The sequence below is a fragment of the Agelaius tricolor genome, unplaced genomic scaffold, assembly GCF_023055355.1.
Source record: "Agelaius tricolor isolate 1412-34295 unplaced genomic scaffold, bAgeTri1.0.p SCAF_3, whole genome shotgun sequence".
Taxonomy (NCBI): Eukaryota; Metazoa; Chordata; class Aves; order Passeriformes; family Icteridae; genus Agelaius; species Agelaius tricolor.
The window spans coordinates 16,990,204-17,012,331 of NW_027269263.1; the positions used below are offsets into that span (position 1 = coordinate 16,990,204).

The window sequence follows — 22,128 nt, forward strand, 5'->3', positions numbered from 1 at the left end:
CAGCAAGAATTACCAAATCACCCATGGCAGGACCTGGCAAAGCTGCAGCTCCCACTGCTGGAGTTCAGGCTGACTGCACACACACACCTCTGACACCCAGACTCTCCCTGCTCCACAGGGAGCTCAAAAGAGAGTTGTATTGGAAAGTCCCCTAAGCAAGGACAACAATCTCATCATTTCTTTCCCCCCCAAAAAGGTGTTCTGTGTCTTCTACAGACTGTTAACTGCATTACAGGAGTGAGTACAGTACAGTGCTTTAAAATGAAAGAAATTCTACTGCCATCACCATCATTGGTATTATTTTTATTATTTTCTTAAATAGGAAAAAGAATTAAAGGAAGTATAGGGTTTGATTTGGAAAATCAGGAGAAAGAAGAAAACTACACTCCACATAGAGAAAGGTTCAAAACCATTGTGCAGAATTTAATCTAGTTGTGTATGGGATTGTATTTGATGAAGTTCAGAGGCTTGAGTCTGGGGTTTGTGAAATGACATGGTTTCCTTTACTTTTGAATGTTCCTTTCATCCAATACGCCAACTGTCAGTATGGTTGGGCAGAGATCAGGCAGAGCATTAGAAAGCTGTGTCATCAAGTATTCACTCCTTAACAGTATCAATAGGATCTTACTTTGTTATTTGAAGTAGATGACTTGTAGTTCAAAATAGACTTGAAGGTACTTTTTATGAGTGTTCCCACACCTGTTTTACAATTTTCTGTTTCATATTTGTCTTTACGTTTGTAGGAATAAACACAGTAATGGCAAAAAGAATCTTTGGTATGCCACTACTGTGATATGCCCGACTTGAGAGCCAGTGGCAAGCTGTTGGCTCTCCTGATTAGGAGCTGGCAGTGATCAGACCATTTACTGGACCTAAAGACATCATGAATTGGTTTATTCTTATGCTGCCATCTCTGAAAGGTACCGAGAGTACCTGAAAGCTGTTGGTCATCTCTAACCCAATAATTAAATAGCCGTAACAAAGTCTGGAGGTCCCTCCTGATTTTCCAAATCCTTGTGTGTTTCATCAGTCCACTGCAAAGAACAAGGAAGCAGAGCAGGGAGTTGAATGTCTAATTAAATGGGTGGAAGGCATCCACTCAGCTCTGCAGAGACCTCTTGGGAGAGAAAAGCAAGGAAAGAGGTGCTCAGTGCCGTCACATGCCTGGGTTTTATCTTTGCTTTGTTTGTAACCTCAAAAACATGGAAGGACTTCTTGCTGTGTAGATCTGTAAATCTGATAATGTTTTATTTCATAACAAAAATGGAGACATGGTAGAGATAAACCTGAGGAGTGACTTCATGCTAAGCACAAAGTGTTATTTTAAATGTCAACCTCTTGGGGAAGGTTCCCATGCCAACTATTTTCTTTGGAGGTTATGCTGTGAAAGTGGGTGAACACACACCCAACTCATAACTCACTCAACCTTCTACCTGCATAAAACAGAGCAAAAAAGCTTATGAAAACACAATAGCAAGAAGAGCACACAGCTGGGAAACAGCAAGAAGGACATTTTATTTAAAATTTAGTAAAAACCTAAAATGTCACAAGAGTTGCTGCTCTTCTACACAGCATACCACACCTAGGAGATTAAACAGCAATACTGTAATTTGTACCTATTTATTCAAGGCAGGGATCTGACCTTTCCAGGCTCATTTGTTTCAGCAAACTTTGCTCATGCTACTCATGACTGCTCATATTCATAAGGCTTGCAAGATTAGAACATCAAATAATTGCTGATAATATGAAGACAGTGTGACAGAAGGAACAATAGTGTTTCTTACTATGTGATTATCTTTCTTTTTTCTTTAAAGCTCTGAGAAACCACTTCAATTACTTTGATCATTTTCCCATCAAAAGTAAATTTTTTTAATTGGCCACTGCACTTCTCCAGATATGAAGCTTTTTTGTGATCTCTGCAAATCTCAACAAATACATCAAACCAGGTACTGTAGTTCTACTAAATAATATTATTGTAATTTTTTTGTTCAGGGTTTGTAAATGTCCACCCAGTCATTTTCTCAGTTGTATGGAAAAAATGCCACCCTGCAGGTTGAGCAACAGATCCAGACTGCTTCAGGTGGGTGGCTTCAGTCTTGTCCCTTGACCCCAAAATGACACCATGACCTGATCTATAAAATGAGGATAATTAAATCTATTCATTTTTATAAACACTAGTGCAAGACACGGTTGAATTGCACAAATTTAAAATCTTAGTTAAACTGAGGCAGAGTGCCAAGTAATCACAATGCACACACACTAGTTGAAACCAACTCTTTAGTAGTCCTGCTGCTGGAACCAGTTTCCTAATGGCTCAGTAATGAGCTGACTACAATCACAAAACCATGCTTCTTGATAATTTTTTTAAAATATGTAATTATAACGTGATAATGTCTTGAACTTGTGTGTGCACAGATGACAAAAAAGATACCTCCAAACACTTAACGGCCCAGGACTTAAAATCTCTTATTATTTATTCACAATTTGTATTAGTATAACTCTGTTACAAAAAGGAAGGAGGATACTCTAGCTTTTTTGTTGGTAGCTGGCAGTGTTGGGGTACTTCAGTATGTTTGATCTCTGTTACTGCCTGATCCCTCAGCCAGAAATAGTGTGCAACCAACTCACTTCTCTGAGTTCCTTCCCTTGCATGCTATGGTCAACCAGAACTAGCAGACAGTTTCCTTTCCTGTGAGACAAGATGCATCTGCAGATGAGGCATCATGCTTAACCAAGCACATCTCTTCATATGCAATGAAGACATTTTATATGGTTGAGTGGGGTATGCTGCTCTTTCATCCCTGCCTGGTTTTGTCAGTAGTAAATCAGCCAACAGCCTCACTACCAACAAATGTTGGATATTAAACTCCCTCCTTCCTTCCAGCACACTATTAACCTAGGTCATCTACTCAGGGAACACATTTTTAAGCCCCATGGAAGATTTATATTTGGAATTTGCAAAAGTACAGTCCTTGCCTAATTCCTCTCCATTACACCACCGGCATGGATCTGCAATGGAGAGGTGTTGACATCCATGGCATACAAGTTAGGAGATGGCATCCAGTAAGGTCTATCTCTGGCCTTGACTGCTCCACTTCGGAATCTTTAGAAATGGATCAAATGTAACAGCACATCTCACAAGCTTTCCTATTGCCTTCCCCATTCAGGCGTGCTGCTGAGCAAACAGTTCAGCTGGAGTTTGTTGCCAGCCATATGCCTTATAGACTTCACCAGACACATACCAGACACAGACCCCACAGCTCTGCCTTCCTGTTCCTCTGTTGCCTATCAACAACAGGAAAATGGAACTGCAAGGCAGAGAAATTCAGGAGACACTAATAACATTTTAAATTAAGTTCTGTACCGAGAGAGAAGGACATTTTTTAGGGCTCTTTCCTAGGTCTACATCAAATCCAACACAGTAAAACTCCAACTCTGGCTGTAGTTCCCCACAGCTACTGCAGCAGAAGCAACCACAATCCTCACAAAAGAATACAAAATGTATGTATTTTGACCTTCCTTCAATTATTTTCTGCATCTATAATCATAGTGCATTCACAGACAAAATGTAAAAACCTATAATCTAAATGAAGGAACCACTCCTCCACAAGGGAAGACAGAATGTTACAATTTTTCCATTTTAAAATTGTTAAGAAGGTAATTACATGCTATTTCCAGTGAAAGCATGTTATTTATTTCTCAGAATGATTCAATAATACTTAAGAGGTCTTTTCTGAATATACCAACAGACCATTTTTGAGCCTGTTTATAAATGAAATATTAAATGAGACCAAAAATAGTCACAATGCCAACACCTCTGCAAGCAAAACCTTTCCCTCAGCTTCAACGTTGGCTAGCAAAGTAACAGGCACGCTGCTCATTTGTTTTCTGTTGTCTGCAGAGATGTCAGCCTGATGTTATTTCAGTTATTACACCTGTCAGTGAGGCTCTTCTCCCTGTAGCTGTGGCTTTACAAGGAAGGTGGCTCTTTCTGTTGGCTCAGCAAAACATTCGACTGACCCAAGTCCTGTGCTATCCTAAGTCTTCCAGTGTTTGAAAAGAAGGGTTGTTAATCCCTGTGATGCCTTTTGTTTTCAGTTACTAGGAGGCAAAACATTCTTTGGTGCCTCGTGCTGTGAAGTTTATGGGTGATTACCTCTATTGCAAAAAAAATACTCAAGCAGCAGCTCTTTCTGCTGCCAAGAGAAGCTCCAGGCCTTGTATTTGGAGCAGAGCACCACATGTATAGAAAGCACCATGTACAGCTGGGCCTTAGGGCCAGGGATGAATAGTAGCTATAAGAAAATATCCTTATCTCAAAGACCAAAAAGATGTCAACAGTTGCAGGTGTCATCTGTTAGAACCAGGCAGGTAAACACTAAATAGTAAACACTCTCTGTAAACACTGAGCTCAGAGAGTTGAAGCCTCCCAGATGGAAATCAAGATCCCAGAGTAGAACTCCTGTGTGTCTGTGTAGTATTATCTCCAAAGAACATGACTGATCCATGCGCTCTGTGTTTCCCATATCCTGACAGAACCCATGGTGTGCTCTCTACCATGGGTACCAGACACCACCCTCAGTTTTTCACTTGGATTCTCCCACATTGATGCTTTCACCCATTCACATCCAAAACAGAGAAAATGGATGTTACTCATTAAGCAGGTCAGGAATGCCAGGTCCCTGTGATCAGCAAACCCCTCTGAGCCCATGCAGCATTGCTCTGATAGATCACGTTGATGCACAAATGAAGGAGGAAGCAGACGTAGTATTTTGTCTATGTAACTTTTCTAAACTCGTGAAGCATTCAGTAAGGTATTTAGTATTCCTGTGCTGCTGAAAGCAGTTCTGTTTCTAAACTCAAAGTACCTGTGACTTTCCTCTCTTCCTTGGCCATCTGGCATTTCCTTGTCTAACAAACTTGAAAGTCACTGTTCCTCCCCAGGGATCCTTAGGGATGTACATGGAGAGGTCTCAAAGAAGGGGGTGAGCATCAGAAAACCCATCTTTCCCCAGCTATCCCCACTGGTGCAGTTACCTATAAAGCCATGATTACCACACATTTATTCTCTACAGGTGCCATGTAAGAAATTCAGCTCATTCAATTAGTAGCTGGGATGAAGGGTGCAATACAAATATTGCTTAACATAAACCCGGATCCTTAGGATTAGTGTCGTGGCTCCCCAAGATGCCGCTGGCACTGGACTGGGTGCAGCTTCGTGTCAGACTTCTGCAGCCTCCCCGTCGTGCCAACAGCACGGGCAGGGTGCCCCAAGGGGTCATCTCTTCACCAGGACCCCTCTGCCGAGATGCTCCCCAGCCCAACAGAGCGCCTCAAGCCAATCAATCTCCTGCACGCCGAAGCATCTCGGTCAGCTACCGCAACGCCGGCTCCCCGTCCCTCCTCTCCTCAGCCCTGTCCCTACCCCACATCTTCCTCCACCTCGGTGCCCGGCCCCGGGGCAAGAAGGTGGCCCCGAGCCCGCGGCGTCCACGGGGGCCGGGCCGGGCCTGCGCAGGCCCTCGGGGGGCGCGGCCCCTCTGAGGGAGGGCACGGGCGGCGGCGCAGGAGGAGGCGGGGGCCGGCGGGTCCCGGCACCCCCGGGGCGGGCAGGGGGCGGGAGCGGCGGCGCCCCCCGGCCGCCGAGGGGCCGCGCCGGGCGCTGGGGCGGGGTCTGCGGGCGCCGGCAGGGCGGGCGGCGGCGGGCGCCACGTCGGCAGCGGGGACGGGCGGAGGAGTAAAGTCTGAGCCGAGCCCGGGCGGGCCGCGCGAGCTGTGAGCGCCGTGCGGTGAGTGAGTGAGTGAGTGAGTGAGTGAGTGAGTGAGTGAGTGAGTGAGTGAGTGAGTGAGTGAGTGAGTGATGGATGGATGGATGGATGGATGAGCGAGCGGCTGCCACCCCCCGGCCCCGCCGCCAGCCGGGCAACCCCGGAGCGCCCTCCCTGCCTCCCCGTGGATGAAGGGGAACTTCCAGGGAAGGAGGCGGGAGAGCACCCGGCGCGCCCTGGCGGAGCCGCTGGCGGGAGAGGCAGGTCAGGGATGCGGAGCCGCCGCCGCCTGCCCCCGGCGCGGGCACAGCCCGGCCGCCTTTGTGCTTCCTGCCGCGGCTCCGCGGGGCGGGAGGGCCGGGCCGGGCGTAGCGGCTCCGCCGCGGCCTTGGCTGCCACGTCAGTGCCGCCGCCCTGCGCCGAGATGCCGGCAGTGCCCTCGCCGGCCCGGCCGGGGTTATGGGCGGGGGTCGCTGCCGGGCCGCTTCCGCAGCTCCGCCGGGCGCGCAGGTAGTTGCGAGGGGAGGAAGCGGCAGGGACTGCGGGGCTTCGGCCGCCAGAGGGTAAGGGGGGGACGGCTCCTGGGTGCGGGACCGAGGGCAGGGGGGCTGCTCTGCCCTGCCGCTACCACCCTCTCTGGGCCGGGCGCCCATGGAGGAGCGGTCCCCGCACCTGGGAGGGAGGGAGGGCAGCGGAAGGAGCCGTACTCGCCTCGGCCTGGCTCCTGGATGGTCTTGTTCTCCCTCGAGAATTTTTCCGACCCAGTAGAAACTTTCTTTCGGGTTTTCTTCTTTTTAAACTTTGCAGTGTTCAGATGTTTGCTGTAGTAACGTGCTCTTTGTTTCATCTATGTCTCTCGAGTCCAGCTTGATGGAGTAGCATATGAAGAGGTTTTTTGTGAACTGTTTGGTACTGGCTTAGCTTTCCACATTAACCTAGCCTAGGCGTTTATGTGGTGTGGCCTGAAGATCAAGGCAAGTAGATTTAGCCATATGCCTGGTTCTGGGCATTGTATGAACTGCAGATACTGCCTCTAGATGCAATTAAATGCTTCCTTCTGCTCATTGAATTGGGGTGAAAATGAGAACTCTGAATCTGGATGTCCCTCCATAAGGAATGTAAATATCAAGTACATGTAGCATGTTTCAGTGTTTCCACTGTGTTGCTTCAGGCAGGATGCCTCTGTATAACTGGAGGGCTCCATACAAGATTGCTTAATTTAATATGTAGGTACTGGTTTGTATGCACATCAGTTTTAAGACTGCTCAGTAAATATTATCCAGCATATCATGTAAAGCTTTCTGTTAAACTGTGGCTAAGTATTCAGAGAAGTTAGTATTGCCTCCTCAGTGTAGAAATGGGCAGCGCTGCACAAGTGCAAACTGAAAAGTGGTCCTTGTCCAGCAAGTGACCAGGTCTAAATGTCAGGTAGGTGGTTGGATGCTAGGGAAAAGCCTATTTTATTAGCAGAGGTAGCAAGGAAGTTCAGAAGCTGCTTTACCACTGGCTGTTAGGCACAGTCCAGTTTTGTCTTTGAGGGTCTTCTGGAAAAGGAGATCCAAGACTGATCTGGAGCTCAGGCTTTAGGAAAATGTTAAAAGAAATGGGGAAGGCTCTTCTGAAAACTGAGCTAGGAGGAGGCAGAGGATGATAGAACTGGTAAAATGGAGTTTTCATGGTCTTTCTGAAGCTGTGCCTTGCACTGTACTGGAATTTACCATGTACTGGAATTTACCATGTACTTCTTAGGAACCAGTTTTGGAGAACTAGAAAAGGGGAATTCTGGTTCATGCCACCTTTGATTTTATATCTTGTAAATCATTGCATCAGAGAAAACTTGATTGCCAACATCAGGTGTTCTGTAGAGCCTCTTCTGGACCCTGATCTATATTTTGGTTGACAGTGATGGAGGAACGGTGCATTCTCCATCCAGGGTAGATATGCTATAGTAATGTCCTGGGCAGAGTTAAGGGGTTTTTTTCCAGGAGATATTATACCGCTCTCTTGCTTTTAATCGTGGTGTGTTTGGTTTTTAATACAGATATGTTGCATTACCTTTCCAGCTGTGTTCAGTTCCCTGCAGACTGTGAGCCTGTTATGTATATTACTTACAGCAACTTCTTTTGGAGGAAGCTGTAGCCCATCCTGCTGTAGGCTTGGAAGTAAGTCGTGGCTCACGCCTGGAAGCTTCTGATCAACTTCTTGTGGTCTTTACTTGAAAATGCAGTCTCTTTTTCATAGCACGTTTGCTTTCAAGCTTGTCTTGCTTTGTATATAAATCTGAATTCTGAAACTTGAGTTTTAAACTGAAGGCTTCTTGAAATACTAGCTGTGCTCTTGGTTTTTACCTACATGTTTTTGTAGTTTAGGGCTGTTAGCACTGCTGATTCTTGCTAAGCTCAGTCAACTCTTTCCCTTGCAGTAACAGACTGAAACAGACATTTCCATCCTAGGAGTAAGGCAGTGAAGCTGATAGTGAGGGGTTGCTTGTGCAGCTTGGAGCTGAAGAGCAGCCATAGGTGGGATTACCTTTTTTTGGCTTCATGATTATTTCCTTGTTTAATTTGGAGAGTAGAAACTGTTGCTCTTCCAAAAATTTAATTCTTAAACTATCATACCTAAAAATATATTTTTTTCCATGTTCGTGAAATACATCAGGTTCATTCAGAAATCTGCTGCAGCTGTTGAAAGAGGTAAAGAAGAGCTGTTCATGTGGCAAGGGTTGTTTGTTTTCCATCAGCTCTGTAGCCAGGCTTTCTACCTGCACAGCTGATAGCCAGAAGGAAGAGAACTTCTTTTGTGGTGGAACAAGACAGGGCAATGGGTTTGTTTGCAGCTCTGTCAGGTGGAAGTTCCAGAACTGGCTGCTGCAGCCGTCCGGAGCAGCATTAAGCTGCCAGCTGAAATTGGTCCCATCCTTGGGTCGTTTCATTGCTACCCACAAATATCTGAGTAGTGGCATTGAAACAAGTTTTCACGGGCTGCTGCTTGGGCCAGGTTTGCTGTGCTGAGACAGAAGGGCTTTTTGTCTCTAAAGTCAGACACCAAGAGCATTGGCTGAAACTTGGGAAGTTACACACATCTGTAATGATTAGAGCCCACTTCTCAATGGAAGGCTAAAATTTCACACAAATTACTGTCCAAGAACTGCAGGCTCATTGAGGAGCATTTGTGTCTTAACGTGGATTATTGTGCCTCATAGCAATCCTCATGGCAGCACATGGAGCAAGTAAAATTATCTTCATTACCCAGGAAGAAATGGTGTCTTGGTGACAAATCTCTAAAAATGTGGCATCTTAATGCTCTACCAAGTGTGCTTCTTCCATACTGTGGGGATTTGTATTCCTGATTCCTACTGTACACCCATGGCAGGTATGTCACAGTCACTGTTCCATAAGATGTCATTAACGTTCTTCCTTTCTTATAGGTGTATGCAGAATACTTTTGTGGAAACAACTAACTAGTAATCTCCACAAAGAAATATATTTGGTGAGTAAGTTTTATTTCAATCAGCTTTGATGTGAATGTACTTGTGGCTGTGCCATTACTTCTAGAGCTTCTTGGCGCTTTCATTCAGGATCTTAAACACTGTTAATGTTACAAATAGCTCTTGAATTAAAAACCTTCTTTTGAACACTTTCTTTTTTTTTTTTTTTTTTTAGCTACAGTGTAAAACCTTTAAGCTTTCTATGTATTTCATATCCTGACAGTATGGAAGTGTGTTTCCTTTCAAATCAGTTGAGTGACTTTGATCTTTATTTTTAAATTTTTTTTGTATGAAGGCTACAATTATTTTAATATATTGTTAAGAAAGATGAGAAGTTATCCCATATCTCTTGAATGAATAGACAATAGACAGAATCTTCATAAGCACACAGGGAAAAAAACCCAAGAAGTAGTTGAAGTAGTTTGCATTTATCTCTGTTCTAATATCTGGGTTTGCTTCCACTTCTTGGCATGACAAAACACAGATGAAGAAGGAAACTGGAGTGTGCCAATGATATGATAGATTTTGGCTTCATGAATGTCCGTATGAGTTTTTCTGGGCCTCATGGAAATCCTGCCTCATTCCATGTCATCATTCAATGAACATGTTAAATGAAGCTGGAGGCTTTTCTGCAGTGACACAAGTGAATTTGGCATCACAGGAAGAAAATGCAGAAGAAAGATCTCTTTGCTTGCTTTCTTCTTCCCTTTTTCTTTGGCCAGTCTTAGTGTACTTTGAAGAAGATTCTGAAAACTTATGAGAAGAGTTCCAAAGTTCAAGTTTCTGATAAATCTTTGCCTTGTTGCGTACATCTGCAGTACTGGTAATCATTGTAACTAATGATTCAGTGCATAGTGGGGACTTTGAATCAGCAGCTTCCAAGTTTCCAAAGTTCCTTAACCTATAGCATGTCTGAATGACTGACCTCTGCACAAAAGTCTTACACTTGCATCTCTAGGTTGCTGGCTTTGGTTTCAGCTGAGTTGTAATCTCTGTTGGATCTCATGAACTTTGCTTTCTCTTCTTCGTGGGGACGCATCTTCAGGGGAAAGCTTGAACAGGACCTTCCCTTAGGATACACTGCAGTCTGGTGACCGGGGGACTTTTTGATGCAAAGCAGGACATAAAAGCCTAGATCTTAATAGACAAAGGAGGCATTGAGTGCTTTTACCTCCATGGTATTATGTAAAATGTAGTGAGTGGTTTCTGTTTTTCTATCTCCAATTTTTGAAGAAAAAAGTTGTATTCTTGCCCTTTTGCTCTGAAGACTGGATGAAGTAATCTGCCACTAAGCAGTTATTCCAGGCCTTTAACTCCAGTCAATAGAAATACTCATCTTAAGTCTCTGGAAGGGAGCCAGGTTTAAAACATGCTTCTGTGCATATCCTGTTCACCAGATATGCTGCACCATGTTTAGTACACAGGATATTTTGCATCACTTTTCAGAGCCTTTCAAGTCTCCTGAGGTATTAAATTGGATACAAATATGCATAATGCAAACTGTAACGTAGATATTTGAAATTTTTCTGTAGAAGTCTTTTGTTGGATCTTGGTTTTGATTCTGTAGGATTCCCTGGAGAGCTTCTACAGAAAAACAAAAGGACATGAATTGTGCTTTGCGAGATCTTGTATGCAAAGTGATGTTTTGGGTCAGGCTGTGAAACTTTTTTGACAGTGATGTGATTCTGTTTTCACTTGCCCTGATATCATAGAACTGTGAATAAAACCTAGTACAGGCTGGTTGGGCACATCTCTTGCAGCATCAAAGAGTCATCAAGGTTGGAAGAGATTTTCAGGATCATCCAGTCCAGCCACTCACCTAGCATCCCTGGAGTGCTTCCGGGCACCTGTAAAACCACCCATCAAACAGTAGTTTTCAACTTTCTGATCTGCAAAGCCCTGAAGGTTCTCTTCTGTGTAGAACAAATTAAGTCCTACCAACAATGACTTACTTGCCTTAGCTGCTGTTCTCAGGTGTGCATAGTTCTCCGTTGACTTCTGGGGCCTGATAGCAGCAGGTTGAAGTGCCTGAAGAAAGACCACTGGGGTCTGTCTAGATGCAAGTGAGTGAAGCATGTCTATTTAACTTTTAAGGAAAAGCTTGGGATCAACAATTATGTGACCTTGAGGTTCTAGGAAAGGTAATGGGAAGGAATGCCTAATCTTAACTGCTTTTTGTATATAGTGCTGTGATTTTATATGTGCTGCTTTTTTTTTTTTTTCTACTGTACTTTTAAACTAGACTAGAAACTCTGCTGTGAAATTCCCCTGCCAATACATTGTTTTGCTCGTTTAGCTTTGCAGGAACTGAAACCAAATTTGCCAGTCTAAACCAGATGGTTGAGAATTTTGAAAGCATCCCTTACCTGTCTTGTCTGCCAGTCTTACTCTAACTCTTCCTGTTGGACAAATCTTATTTTAATTAAATACTGGTATTATGTCATGTAAAACAGATTCTAGGGGTTTCATCTGGGCTGTATCTGCTGTTAGTGTTGCTGTGTTCAGTACATTCTTAATAGCAGAAAATACTAAACCTTGTGTGAAGTCTTGTGATGGTTTCTAGTGTTCTACCTATGTATGAAACTGGTACCTTACTCCAACTCCCCTCTAAACTTTTTGATAATCCCTGACAGTGCTTTCTTTGTCCTCTTAAGATTAAATAACTTTTCTGAATCTCTTATGTGGGATTGTTGACAGAAACATTTTGAAGCTCAAACAAGCAATTTCATCTGGTGTTCTTTTAGGAGTTACATGCTGTCTAGATACAAATAAATTCATGGAGGTAGTTCTTATTATTATAAATTATAAAAAATAATTTACCTCTGGCTTTACTAATTTGTCTCAAGTCTGTTAAAACTGTTTTGATCACTTTTTCATTCCTTTGTTTGAATTAAGACTTGCTAGGTTCTGGCTTTTATTTTACTCTTTAGGACTTTGCCTAAGGCAATGGTTAAACTCTTTCCACATTGGTGGTAATAATCCTCACGACTGAAATGGCCAGACGTTAATTAGGAACATAGTTGCTTCATCTTGATAGAGATATCTTGATTGAATAATGTCAGGCCTGTCAGTTTCTTCTGTCTGTCCTTTCTTACAGTGCTTTATATTATTTCAAGTTGGAAAAAAGCAACAAACCTACATGGAACTTCACATAGTGAGGATGAATATTGTATTTCTTTCAGCTTGCATCTTTTCTCAGAACCTTATTGTCCTCAGTTGCTCCCTGTGATTGGTCAGGTTCTTTTTTTTTTTAATTTTCTTCCTCTTATTTGTGATTAAATAAAATAACAAGAATAACAAAGAGTTCTATAATTTATACTTTTTTAAATTGTCTTTTAGCCCTCATGTATTTTCCATCCTGATATGTTGTTACTCTACAACTTCCTCATGAGTGGAAGCAGGGGGGCAGACACTGATCTCTTCCCTCTGGTGAACAGTGACAGGATCCAAGGGAATGGCATAAAGCTGTTTAAGGGAAGTTTAGGGTGGATATTAGGAAAAGGCTCCCCCAGACTGTGGTTGGATACTGGAACAGCTGTCCAGGGAAGCGGTCACAGCACGAGCCTGACAGAGCTCAAGTGTTTGGACAATGCTCTCAGGTACGTGGTGTGATTCTTGGGGCTGTCCTGTGCAGGGCCAGGAGTTGGACTTCAGTGATCCTTGTGGTTTCCTCTCAGCTTGGGATATCATATGATCCTTTCCTATTTCTTAGCTGACATGTTTGCATTTCTGGCTTTTGAGTGGCACTTGTTCAGCATTTCCATCAAACTGGCCATCCTGGTAGTAGGTATTTTTGCTTGCTTTCCTGTTCAGCTTCTTGTGTTTTCTGAGCCCTGAACTGATACCCTTAGTGCTGATTGGGAGGACTCTAATATTCAATTTAGGCTTGCTTCTCATCCAAAGGTCTATGATTTAGTATGTGGGTGCCAGTTTTTAGTGTGATGTTTTAACTTCATAATAATACTGTGAGCGTTTTAGCTCTTGTTTTCCAGATGAGTCTTCTCACCTGCTTCTGCCTCCACATTCCTTCTTCAGATCTCAGCCTCTGCTTTCTCACCCAGGGCATGTACAAAGAGATCTGGGCACAGCAAGAGAAGCGGGAATTATTTTTGTGGTGCTCATTGACTCCTGGAAGAAATTAAATGATTTAAAGACTTATGCAGAGGGAAGGGAACTAAGAGGTCACTGGCAAAAAGAGAGAAGCATGCTGACTAGTGTAATGTGACTTGTTTTTCCTTTTTCTGACCTTGGTGCTTGCTGAGGAGGGAAAGCAAGATTAGCAGGAGGACTCAGGGAAGGAGGCAGGACTTAATATGAAGGCATGCTTTGGTGCGGGAGGAAAGCAGGAAGGAAACCTGGACCGGTTAGTACTTTCTTCCCTTCCAGAGAAAAAATTCTATAAGCAGAGTGTCTGATTGAGCTTTCTGTTATGTTTCCTCTGTCAGGGACTGCTGCTCTAGAACTGCTCTAGGAAATAGCTTCTAATGTAAAGAAATCTTCCCTGAAATGTTTTCATTGGAGAGTTTGTATAGAGTTAAAACAGTTTAGGTCTGCTTCTATCACCACACCATTTATGCAGTTCCGTGTCAAGATAAATCGTGTGTTTCTGTTGCTGTGCTTCCATCTTGTTTTCATGGCATTTGTTCAAATTATGCTGCAAGGACTTGGTGTTTTTAAACAGCTTTCCAAGTACTATCAGATCTCACAGGCATGCTGCTCTTGTTTCTATAGTGGCCATCTCCTTCCTCTATGATCACTAGGCTTTTTTTTTTCAGTACTTAAACATAAGCTCTTGTATGGCAGTAGGTGTTTTGTTTTCCTACTTGTTGTCTTCCTGATTGCTTTTTGAGATGCACTTGGTGTGGTGTGGCAGCTCTCACCAAGCCTACTTTTAATATTGAGTCTAGTTGAAGAATGCAAAAGCACAGTCTGATAATACAAATGGGAGCAATTTGACAGGACCTGCTAGCTTGTCTAATAATGAAAAAGAAGTTATCTTTGTGGAACTTAATCTACTTGAATTTTGGATTAATGGATTACATTTATGCTTTGCCAGAGAAGATGAATAGCATGTGTGAATTTCTTTTTTCAGGCAATAATGAATCAAACGGACAAAAATCAACAGGAAGTCCCATCCAATGTTCATGATGAACCACCAGAAGGTATGTACTAGTTTTCATGAAATGAAGTAAATCAATCAGTTCTCTCTCTAAAAATGGATCTGCAAGCTGAACACTTCAACTTTCTTTTACATAACAGTAAACAAACCAACCCTGGGATGAGATGGGCCTGGATTATTGTTCACTTCTGCATTATCCTGATTACAAAAAGGCCACTGAATATAACTGAGTAAACAACTGTACCTATAAATTATAGAGAAGATGGACAGTTACTGAAGGACTTAATTTGCAGATTAGTTTGCAGAAATATGACTTGATCTAATGGGCAATTTATTTCTGCTATTCATTATGTGAGACATAAAGAGTCCAGCTTCATTTTTGGACACGTTGCTGTGTTCATAGTGCATGTGACTTTTATGCAAGAGGCATTAAAAAATACATAGAAGTTCATTACTGCTTCTGGAGACTGTTGTCCATCATACAATTAACAGTGGTTCCAACTGTTCACAATCTCATGGTTTCATAAAATCAAGCATGCACTTGACTTCGTTAATGCAGTGACATTGTGGTCTCCTGAACCAACTGAATATTAAATTGGTTATTAGATCTGCAGAGGAAATGCAGTTGCAAATGAGCAGAGTTTCTTCTAAGCTGTGGACTGGCAGGATTGAGCAGAGTCCTGTTTGCATAATGTGACTGGAAATATACTAGATCAAAAGCCATTCTTGGCATGTAAAAAACCACGTTCTTATGTGTGTTCTGTCTGCTTTTGCTTTAAAACCAAATGTGTTGGATGTAGAGGCCGGTGAATCATGAGTCCTCTCAGTTCATTGCTCTTCAGTTTATAATGGCCCTTTAAAGTTCTGTTTGTTGGTCTGGGTTTTTTTTCACCTCAGCTTTTATATGTTGTATAACCAAACAATTTACTTCTTTGAACAACAGTATTATCCACTAACTGTAGCAGAAAGGATTGAAGTCGAGTAGCTCACTCTATTCTTAACAACTATTAGGCAAGAAACACAAGTAGAAGAAGATGAGAGGAAAGGGAAAAATAGGTTTTCATGGCACAGAAATTCTACAGCTCTTTAATACTTGTTATAGTAGCATGGTGTGAGGACAAAAAGTCTTGCACTTTTGGTGTTAAGATCCCAGAAGCATTTCTGATAGCAAATGCCTGATTTGAAACTACACCTTAATGTGTTATCTTCAAGTTTGACTTTTAAGGCTGGGTTTTGTTTGCTTAGTTGTTAGGGGCTTTTTTGCCTTAAAGGTTTAATTGTTTGTTTGATACATGTTAAACATCATATATAGAAAGTGAACAGTAGTCTGAAAAATAGAACCAATTCTTTATTGAATAGGGCAGTGAAGTAAGTGGGCATTTTTTTATCTTCCTAGAATATTCATTAGGTTTTCCAGATTCAGAGCATAACAGCAGAATTTGATGATCACTGGTTATTCCAAAGTTTTATTTAAAATCTGTTAGCAGCTTAGACTTATTTTCTTCTGCACATTTTTTCTGTCAGTATGACAATAACTAGTTTGAATATGAAGTCTAAATAGATGGAGAAAGTTGGTGTAGTTAGAGGGAGTAGAATGAAGCACAGCTCATCTTAACATAAACTCCATCCTTGAAGAGGCTTTTTCCTTTTGGTTCTGATTCATCTGCACTCTTCAAGCCTTATGAGTTTAGTCAAAATACTGGAATACCCTTGGAAAACAACCCCATTTTGAATGTTATGCAAGGCCTTATACATGATACACTTACACCATCATAGAAAGATGGCCAAATGTTGATGGAAGGACACCAGTTCAATGCTGGCAAAATCATCTTCCTGAACAGGCTGCCAAAATACTCCTTAGAGGAAAGGCTCAATTCCAAAACTAATTTGCAGTTTTTCTTAAAGATAGAAATAGTTCTGGTTTGTTCAAATCACACTTAACAAGCTTGGTGCCCAAAGGCTTTAAAGAATGTGTAGAAGAAGCTTTTGTCCTCCTGCTTTTTATGAGTAGTGCTATTCTAATGCGATATTTTCTGCCTTGAGAGCAGCGCCAACCTTTGCAACCTACATTCATTCAAACTCTTGTTCATTCTTGGATTCCTTTCAGTGGGAAGCTGGCTGCAAGATGGCCTGGTAGAGCCAACTCCTGGATAGGGAACTTGTGTCATTTTCTCAGTACTCCATAAATCACAGAATATTCTGAGTTGGAAAGCACCCACAAGGATCATCAAGCCCAACTCTTAATGGAAGACCCATGTGATCAACCCACAACCTTAGTGTTATCAGCACCATGTCTACATGACTGAGCCAATCTCCTTAGATTTAGGCATGATCTGGTATTCTTTGGAAGCATACTTTCTAGAAAAAAGGAGACCAGGCATGTGTGCCCTAGAACAGAAATCAACTGGCAATAAAACTCTGCAGTGCTGGGTGTTTGCTAGAGCTCATGGACGGTGCAAATAGAATGGAAATGGAATGTGCCAGCCATTACCAGAAGTTACTTATACACCATAACATTCTGTATTTACACCTGTGAAATAGAGTAGATGTCAATGGACTGGCTACCTGAAGTAAGGTAAAGATAAATACATAAAGGTTACATTTGTTTGTTTCTCTTATTATTTTTAAAGTTAGTTATGATGGATCATTTTTTGCTTACATCAGTTCTGATTCAGTGAAATCAGCTCTTAAAATTCAGTGGGATGAAACTTTATGCCTATTTCACCCTGATGATAGTGAACCAGTTAAGTGGAAGTGAAACAGTTTCTGACCAAATTTGTTACAAGTTCTATTAGTCTGGTCAAAAGAATCCTCTAGTGAATAAACCCTAGACATTGGATTTTATGGCAGACTCTGCATACTTCCTTCTGAGTGTGATGCTTTAAAGACTTTCTGTATGTAAACAGAAATTCTGATCTCTGTGTGTTTGTGTTGGCAGTGCATTTTTGCTACAGATGTCCATGTTGAAAGCTGCTGGCTTAGAATGAACCAGCAAGAGTATTACATGACTTTAAGTAAAAGGCTGTCATTTATGTTTTCAGTTTCCATTACCCTTTCTATAATCTATATCAATTTCTTAATTAAGAGACTAGTGTGAACTGGAAGGACTTTCAGTATTTTCAACTCCTTTGGGTTTCACTATTCTGTATTCTTGTTTTCCTTTTTTGTCAACTTTGTAGAAAATTCTCTCATTTAGGTGGCACCTTTTGCTTGAGTTATTCCAGACACGCACATAGGAACTCTGACCTCTACAGTTTTTTAATGAATTCTGAGTCCTAGGTCAGTCCTGGCACCATCACAAATGTATTGGCAGTGCATGGAAAGTTGCTCACCCTAGTTTTCATCTTGTAGTAGATGAGTGCTGGGATGTGACTCTTGGAATCTGTGCTCTGGATGCAAGTTGTGGGCAATGAGGGCACTGGAGACAGATCTGTTCAGCTGGTTCTCCTAAGGCATGTTGCAGTGGAAAGTGTGTTGGCAGGGCTGGACAGAGGTCTCCCGTGCCTCTAGAGCTGTTTTCTTTCCTGCTACCTCCTAGAGTAGTTGTCCTCCTCCAAGCATGTTATTTCTGCTCCTGACTCCCTCACCTTTTCATTTCATGTCTGTTTATTCCCTAGCTCTGCCCACTGTGGTTCCACTTGCTCTTTTCTTGGTTTCCCTGTTGTTTGTTATTTGGAACTAGGTGTATGAGCATCCAAGAAAAGCAGCCTGCAAGGTAAGTATAGACTGTATGCAATGGCTGTTAGGCTAGAAAAGGAAATACTTTTGAGAAACACTTTTTTGAAAATGCTTTAATCCTGGTGCTGAGATTGATTTGCTTGTTGTTTCTTCCCTTAGGGTCACTCAAAGATCACCCGCAGCAGCAGGCTGGCATGCTTTCTCGTGTGACTGGTGGCCTCTTCAGTGTCACAAAGGGAGCTGTTGGTGCCACAATTGGAGGTGTTGCTTGGATTGGAGGGAAGAGCTTGGAAATTACCAAAACAGCGGTCACATCTGTGCCTTCCGTGGGAGTGGGTCTAGTCAAAGGAAGTGTTTCTGCTGTAGCTGGAGGCGTTACAGCTGTAGGATCTGCTGTTGCAAGTAAAGTGCCTTTAACAGGAAAGAAAAAGGACAAGTCTGACTAAAACCAAAACTGAGACATACTCAATTCTCCAGAATATTGCATCAGTGGCATTAAAATCTGCTAAGATTGGGACCATGAGAAGCCATGTGTCTTAGACACTTCATCTTCTAATGAGTTGTGCAAGTAACTCAATTTCATCTGAAAAGGACAGGAGCATGGCTAGCACAGCGTATAAGGATTTTTTAGAGCCTAGATTGAAGCTTTATATCTGGTGAAATGTTACACTTGATAACTATAGAAGTGAGTGTATCTGAAGGAATAATACATATTTGAATAGTCATTTACTGTACATCTTCTGCAGTTTTGGACTAAAATGTGAATGTAGAAATTCAGTAGTCTCTGTGATGCCATCAATACAACAAGATGACAGTTATTGTTCTCAGTGGTTTCCACACTCTCCTGCTAAGTATCCTTCAGCTGTGTGAAAGCACTGTTGGACATACCCAGTCTTGGTTCTGAACCTGTACTTGCAGGCAGCCTGTAAACACTCCCTGACTGCATTCTGACAGTGAAGACTGGAGCAAAGAGACTGGAGGTGTGCAGAATTTGGAAATGAGAATGGGAGATAGAAGTGAAAAAGTTTAACAAATGTGGTAGAAAGGATCATAAAGAGTAAACTAACTTAATGCCTTATTAGAAGAAAATCTCTTTTTACTAGGTGAAGCTGTGTAAAGAACTGTCCTGTCATTTCAGTGCAGTTTACAGAATGAGCTTTAGGCTCTTTATAAATTCTGATATCTGAAACTTTCTCAGTTTTTACTGAAAATGTGATTGCTTCATCTCAGGTGTATTTAATAATATGCATCTATCTCCTGCAAGTGAGAACTTGCTTCTAATAAAGTTCTTATAGACACTAGAAAAAAATGACAGCCTGTGGAAAATGGGCTGATGTTTGTGGTCATCTAACACAGCTGTCTAACTTGCTAGGAATTCTTGTGTAGTGGAAACCACTGAAGAACTAGCAAAGCCGTTCTCTCAACTCCGTGATACACCAGGTTAGCTTTTTGCTCTGTTTAAGCAAATGCAAGGAAATTTTCACTACATTTCTTGTACTTTTCACCTTGATTTTTGAGTAAAATGCAATACATTTATTTAAAACAAACCAAAAACAGTAGATGAAGCCTTAGAAAAAAAGGCAACATGATTCAAGTAATTTGTATACTGACAGATTCCAAATGTTTACACCTCAAATGGGAACACCTGTACATCCTCTGCAGCGTGTGAGGCAAAATGCACTTGTAATGACACAGCATGAGGTTGCCTTAAAATAGAAACCATTTGTGATCTTTTATTTGTGTACTGATTTTAAAAATAAGTAATGTCTTTGGAAGCCCATGGGAGGTATCTGTTCATCGTGTGTATGCAGTATTTTCTAAAAACATTTGTTTCTATGGAGAACTTGTACACTTAGCTTTTCAGTGGCTGTGGTTGCACTAGGTGGTTATATGGGGGGGACTTTTTAAAAATGAGAAAACTCAAAACATATCACTTGTCAAACTTATCCTCTGTTCATGGGTGTTGAAAGTACACCTTGTCTCAATTATGGTATTCTTGAGCAAAATGCAGTACTTCTATTGGGTGACTTATAGTCACCCAATCTCTCTGAGCCATTGGTACATCAACTGCACTCTGCAACAACTTTATCTTAAATCAGAAATCGTATATGTTGGAAGCATGATACTTGTAAGCATGGAACTTGGGGCAGTGGGGAGAGCAAAAACCCAAGAAATGACATCTGCTCCTTTGTTAGATACACCAGCTGCTTGGTTCTGATCTGCTGCAAGGGGCAAATGAGGTAAGTTGATGCAACAAATGGAAGACTTTAACTGATTTTTTATAGTCAAAAGCAAATTGTATAGAATATAGTATTGTTTAGAGGTACCAGTTAGCTCTAGAAATGAGCTAGTCTGGATATCAGAGGCAATTTTGCTGCAGCATATAATTTAGTATGGTCTGCTCCCCTGCAATTTCCAGTGTAGCAATATCCCCCAAGTGCTGCCACTAAACTCTTTTGGAGTCACCTGTTTGGAGCACAGTGATAATTTGTGACACTCAACCAAACTCTTCCTAATAGTTTTTCTGTAAATGGGAATGTTGAACTGGTCCTACCTGTTTTTTTATTAAATTCTTTAATTGTAAACTATGAAACCTGCAGCAAAACAAGTGTGCTCAGAGATAAGCAATGTTAGGTATGTAAGGAGTTGCCAACACTCCATTATATTTTGTTCTTAACATATCCTGTAGCTATTATTTTGAGTCTTGTAAACTGAAACTTTTACATGGCATATGGGTTTATTTTTCAAAGAGTTTTGTCCTGTAGCCTGTGTGTTTTCCATTCACTTATGAAACTTGCTTCATCTTAAAAACTTGTTCCCATTCTGTCCTGGCACCTGTGAAACATTAAATTGTTGCTGTTTCAGACATTTGAAAGCTTCCTTAATTTTGTGGAGAAAGGCATACTTAGGTATAAATCTTCCCATAGTATCATGCTCCAGAGTGTCTTCTATTTGTGTCTACTTAGCACCAACCAGTTCTTAACAAAATCTTTAGCTTCAGTGTGTAAGCTATGCACAGACACAGCACAAAATCCTTTGCACTAATTTTCTTTTCTCCTGGTCAATGATGCTTGGGAATATCCAGTTTTAAGATCATAGCTGAATGGAATATAGAACTGAAATCTTCTGGGGGAGTGAGGCTTTTCTTTTGTCTTGGGATTGTTTCTGTGGTAGCTGTATTTCACTTTGCTTCTCCCAGTCCCTGTTCCAAAAGGGGAAATGTTTATGAAGGCAGCTTGTATGCCTGACTGCTCTCTCTAGGTAGTGAAAGGCTTACTCACAGGCTGGTCCACAGTCACTGTGAGTAACAAAAGATGAGGATTTCTGCAATACAGTGTTTTGGTGACTGGGAATTTTCCTGAGGTTTTATTGTAAATTAATCCTGTGAAGAAGAGAGAACGGAAAGAGAGAACAGAAAGAGAGAGAAACGAAAGAGAGAAAGGATAGAGTTAGGAATGAAGGATTGACTGAATTTTCATCTGGTAGAAGAGAAGCATTTCTGTGAATGCTTTTATTTTCAAAGGGGAAAAGAAATTGAAACATTCAGAACACAAAATGAGTTTGTGGTAACTCAGGCTGTGAGTTAGTTAAGGAAATACATCCTTTTCCTGTTCTGTTGCCACAGCAAATGATTTAAGTGATGGGAATAAGCTGTTTCAAGAACTTTGTAAAAACAGGTACCTGTAGAAATGCTAGAACTAAATATTCAGGGAAAACACTGTTGTATGTCTTGGTTTCCTTTTCCTCTTAAGCTACCTTAAGGGTCTCTGGCTCTGGTCACAACTAACAGGTTGTATTAGAAGAGCTTTGGAGAGCTGAAATGCCCCTTTGTGTCTGAGGGGAAGGAGGCTTTTAAATTCAGATAAAATTGTGGTCTGCTTAATGGCTAAGCAGGGAAAGACAGTCTCAAAGTGACAAAGGTAAGTTCCTGTGAATTTTTAATATAGCTGTCTTCCCTCTTTAAAGACGATAATGAGTTTTGAAAGAGTCAGCATAGACATAGCCTGGTACCACAACCTGACTTTTTTCGTGCTGTGATACGTCCCCTTCTTGAATTCCTGCCAGTGTCGCACACA

At 41.7% G+C, this 22,128-nt stretch overlaps 1 protein-coding gene across 10 annotated transcripts; it reads left to right on the forward strand.

The window, feature by feature from the left end:
* Positions 1-5,645: 5,645 nt before the first annotated feature.
* Positions 5,646-20,920, forward strand: TMEM263 (transmembrane protein 263). Of its 10 annotated transcripts, XM_071422717.1 has the most exons (6): positions 5,646-5,789; positions 7,832-7,930; positions 8,191-8,287; positions 9,196-9,257; positions 14,348-14,417; positions 18,212-20,920. In XM_071422717.1, exons 5-6 carry the CDS (start codon positions 14,354-14,356, stop codon positions 18,496-18,498), a joined length of 351 nt encoding a protein of 116 aa, XP_071278818.1. In that variant the 5' UTR covers positions 5,646-5,789; positions 7,832-7,930; positions 8,191-8,287; positions 9,196-9,257; positions 14,348-14,353; the 3' UTR covers positions 18,499-20,920. The 10 variants fall into 10 exon arrangements, with proteins under 10 accessions (XP_071278818.1, XP_071278814.1, XP_071278821.1 ...); XM_071422713.1 differs by lacking the exon at positions 8,191-8,287; XM_071422711.1 differs by lacking the exons at positions 5,646-5,789; positions 8,191-8,287 and adding an exon at positions 5,802-6,032.
* Positions 20,921-22,128: the final 1,208 nt, after the last annotated feature.

Coding starts and splice junctions, on each gene's coding strand:
- TMEM263 (XM_071422711.1), top strand. CDS start 5,957: ATGAAGGGGAACTTCCAGGGAAGGAGGCGGGAGAGCACCCGGCGCGCC. Junction 6,033..7,831: donor GCCGCTGGCGGGAGAGGCAG/GTCAGGGATGCG, acceptor TTACCTTTCCAG/CTGTGTTCAGTTCCCTGCAG. Junction 7,931..9,195: donor ATCCTGCTGTAGGCTTGGAA/GTAAGTCGTGGC, acceptor CCTTTCTTATAG/GTGTATGCAGAATACTTTTG.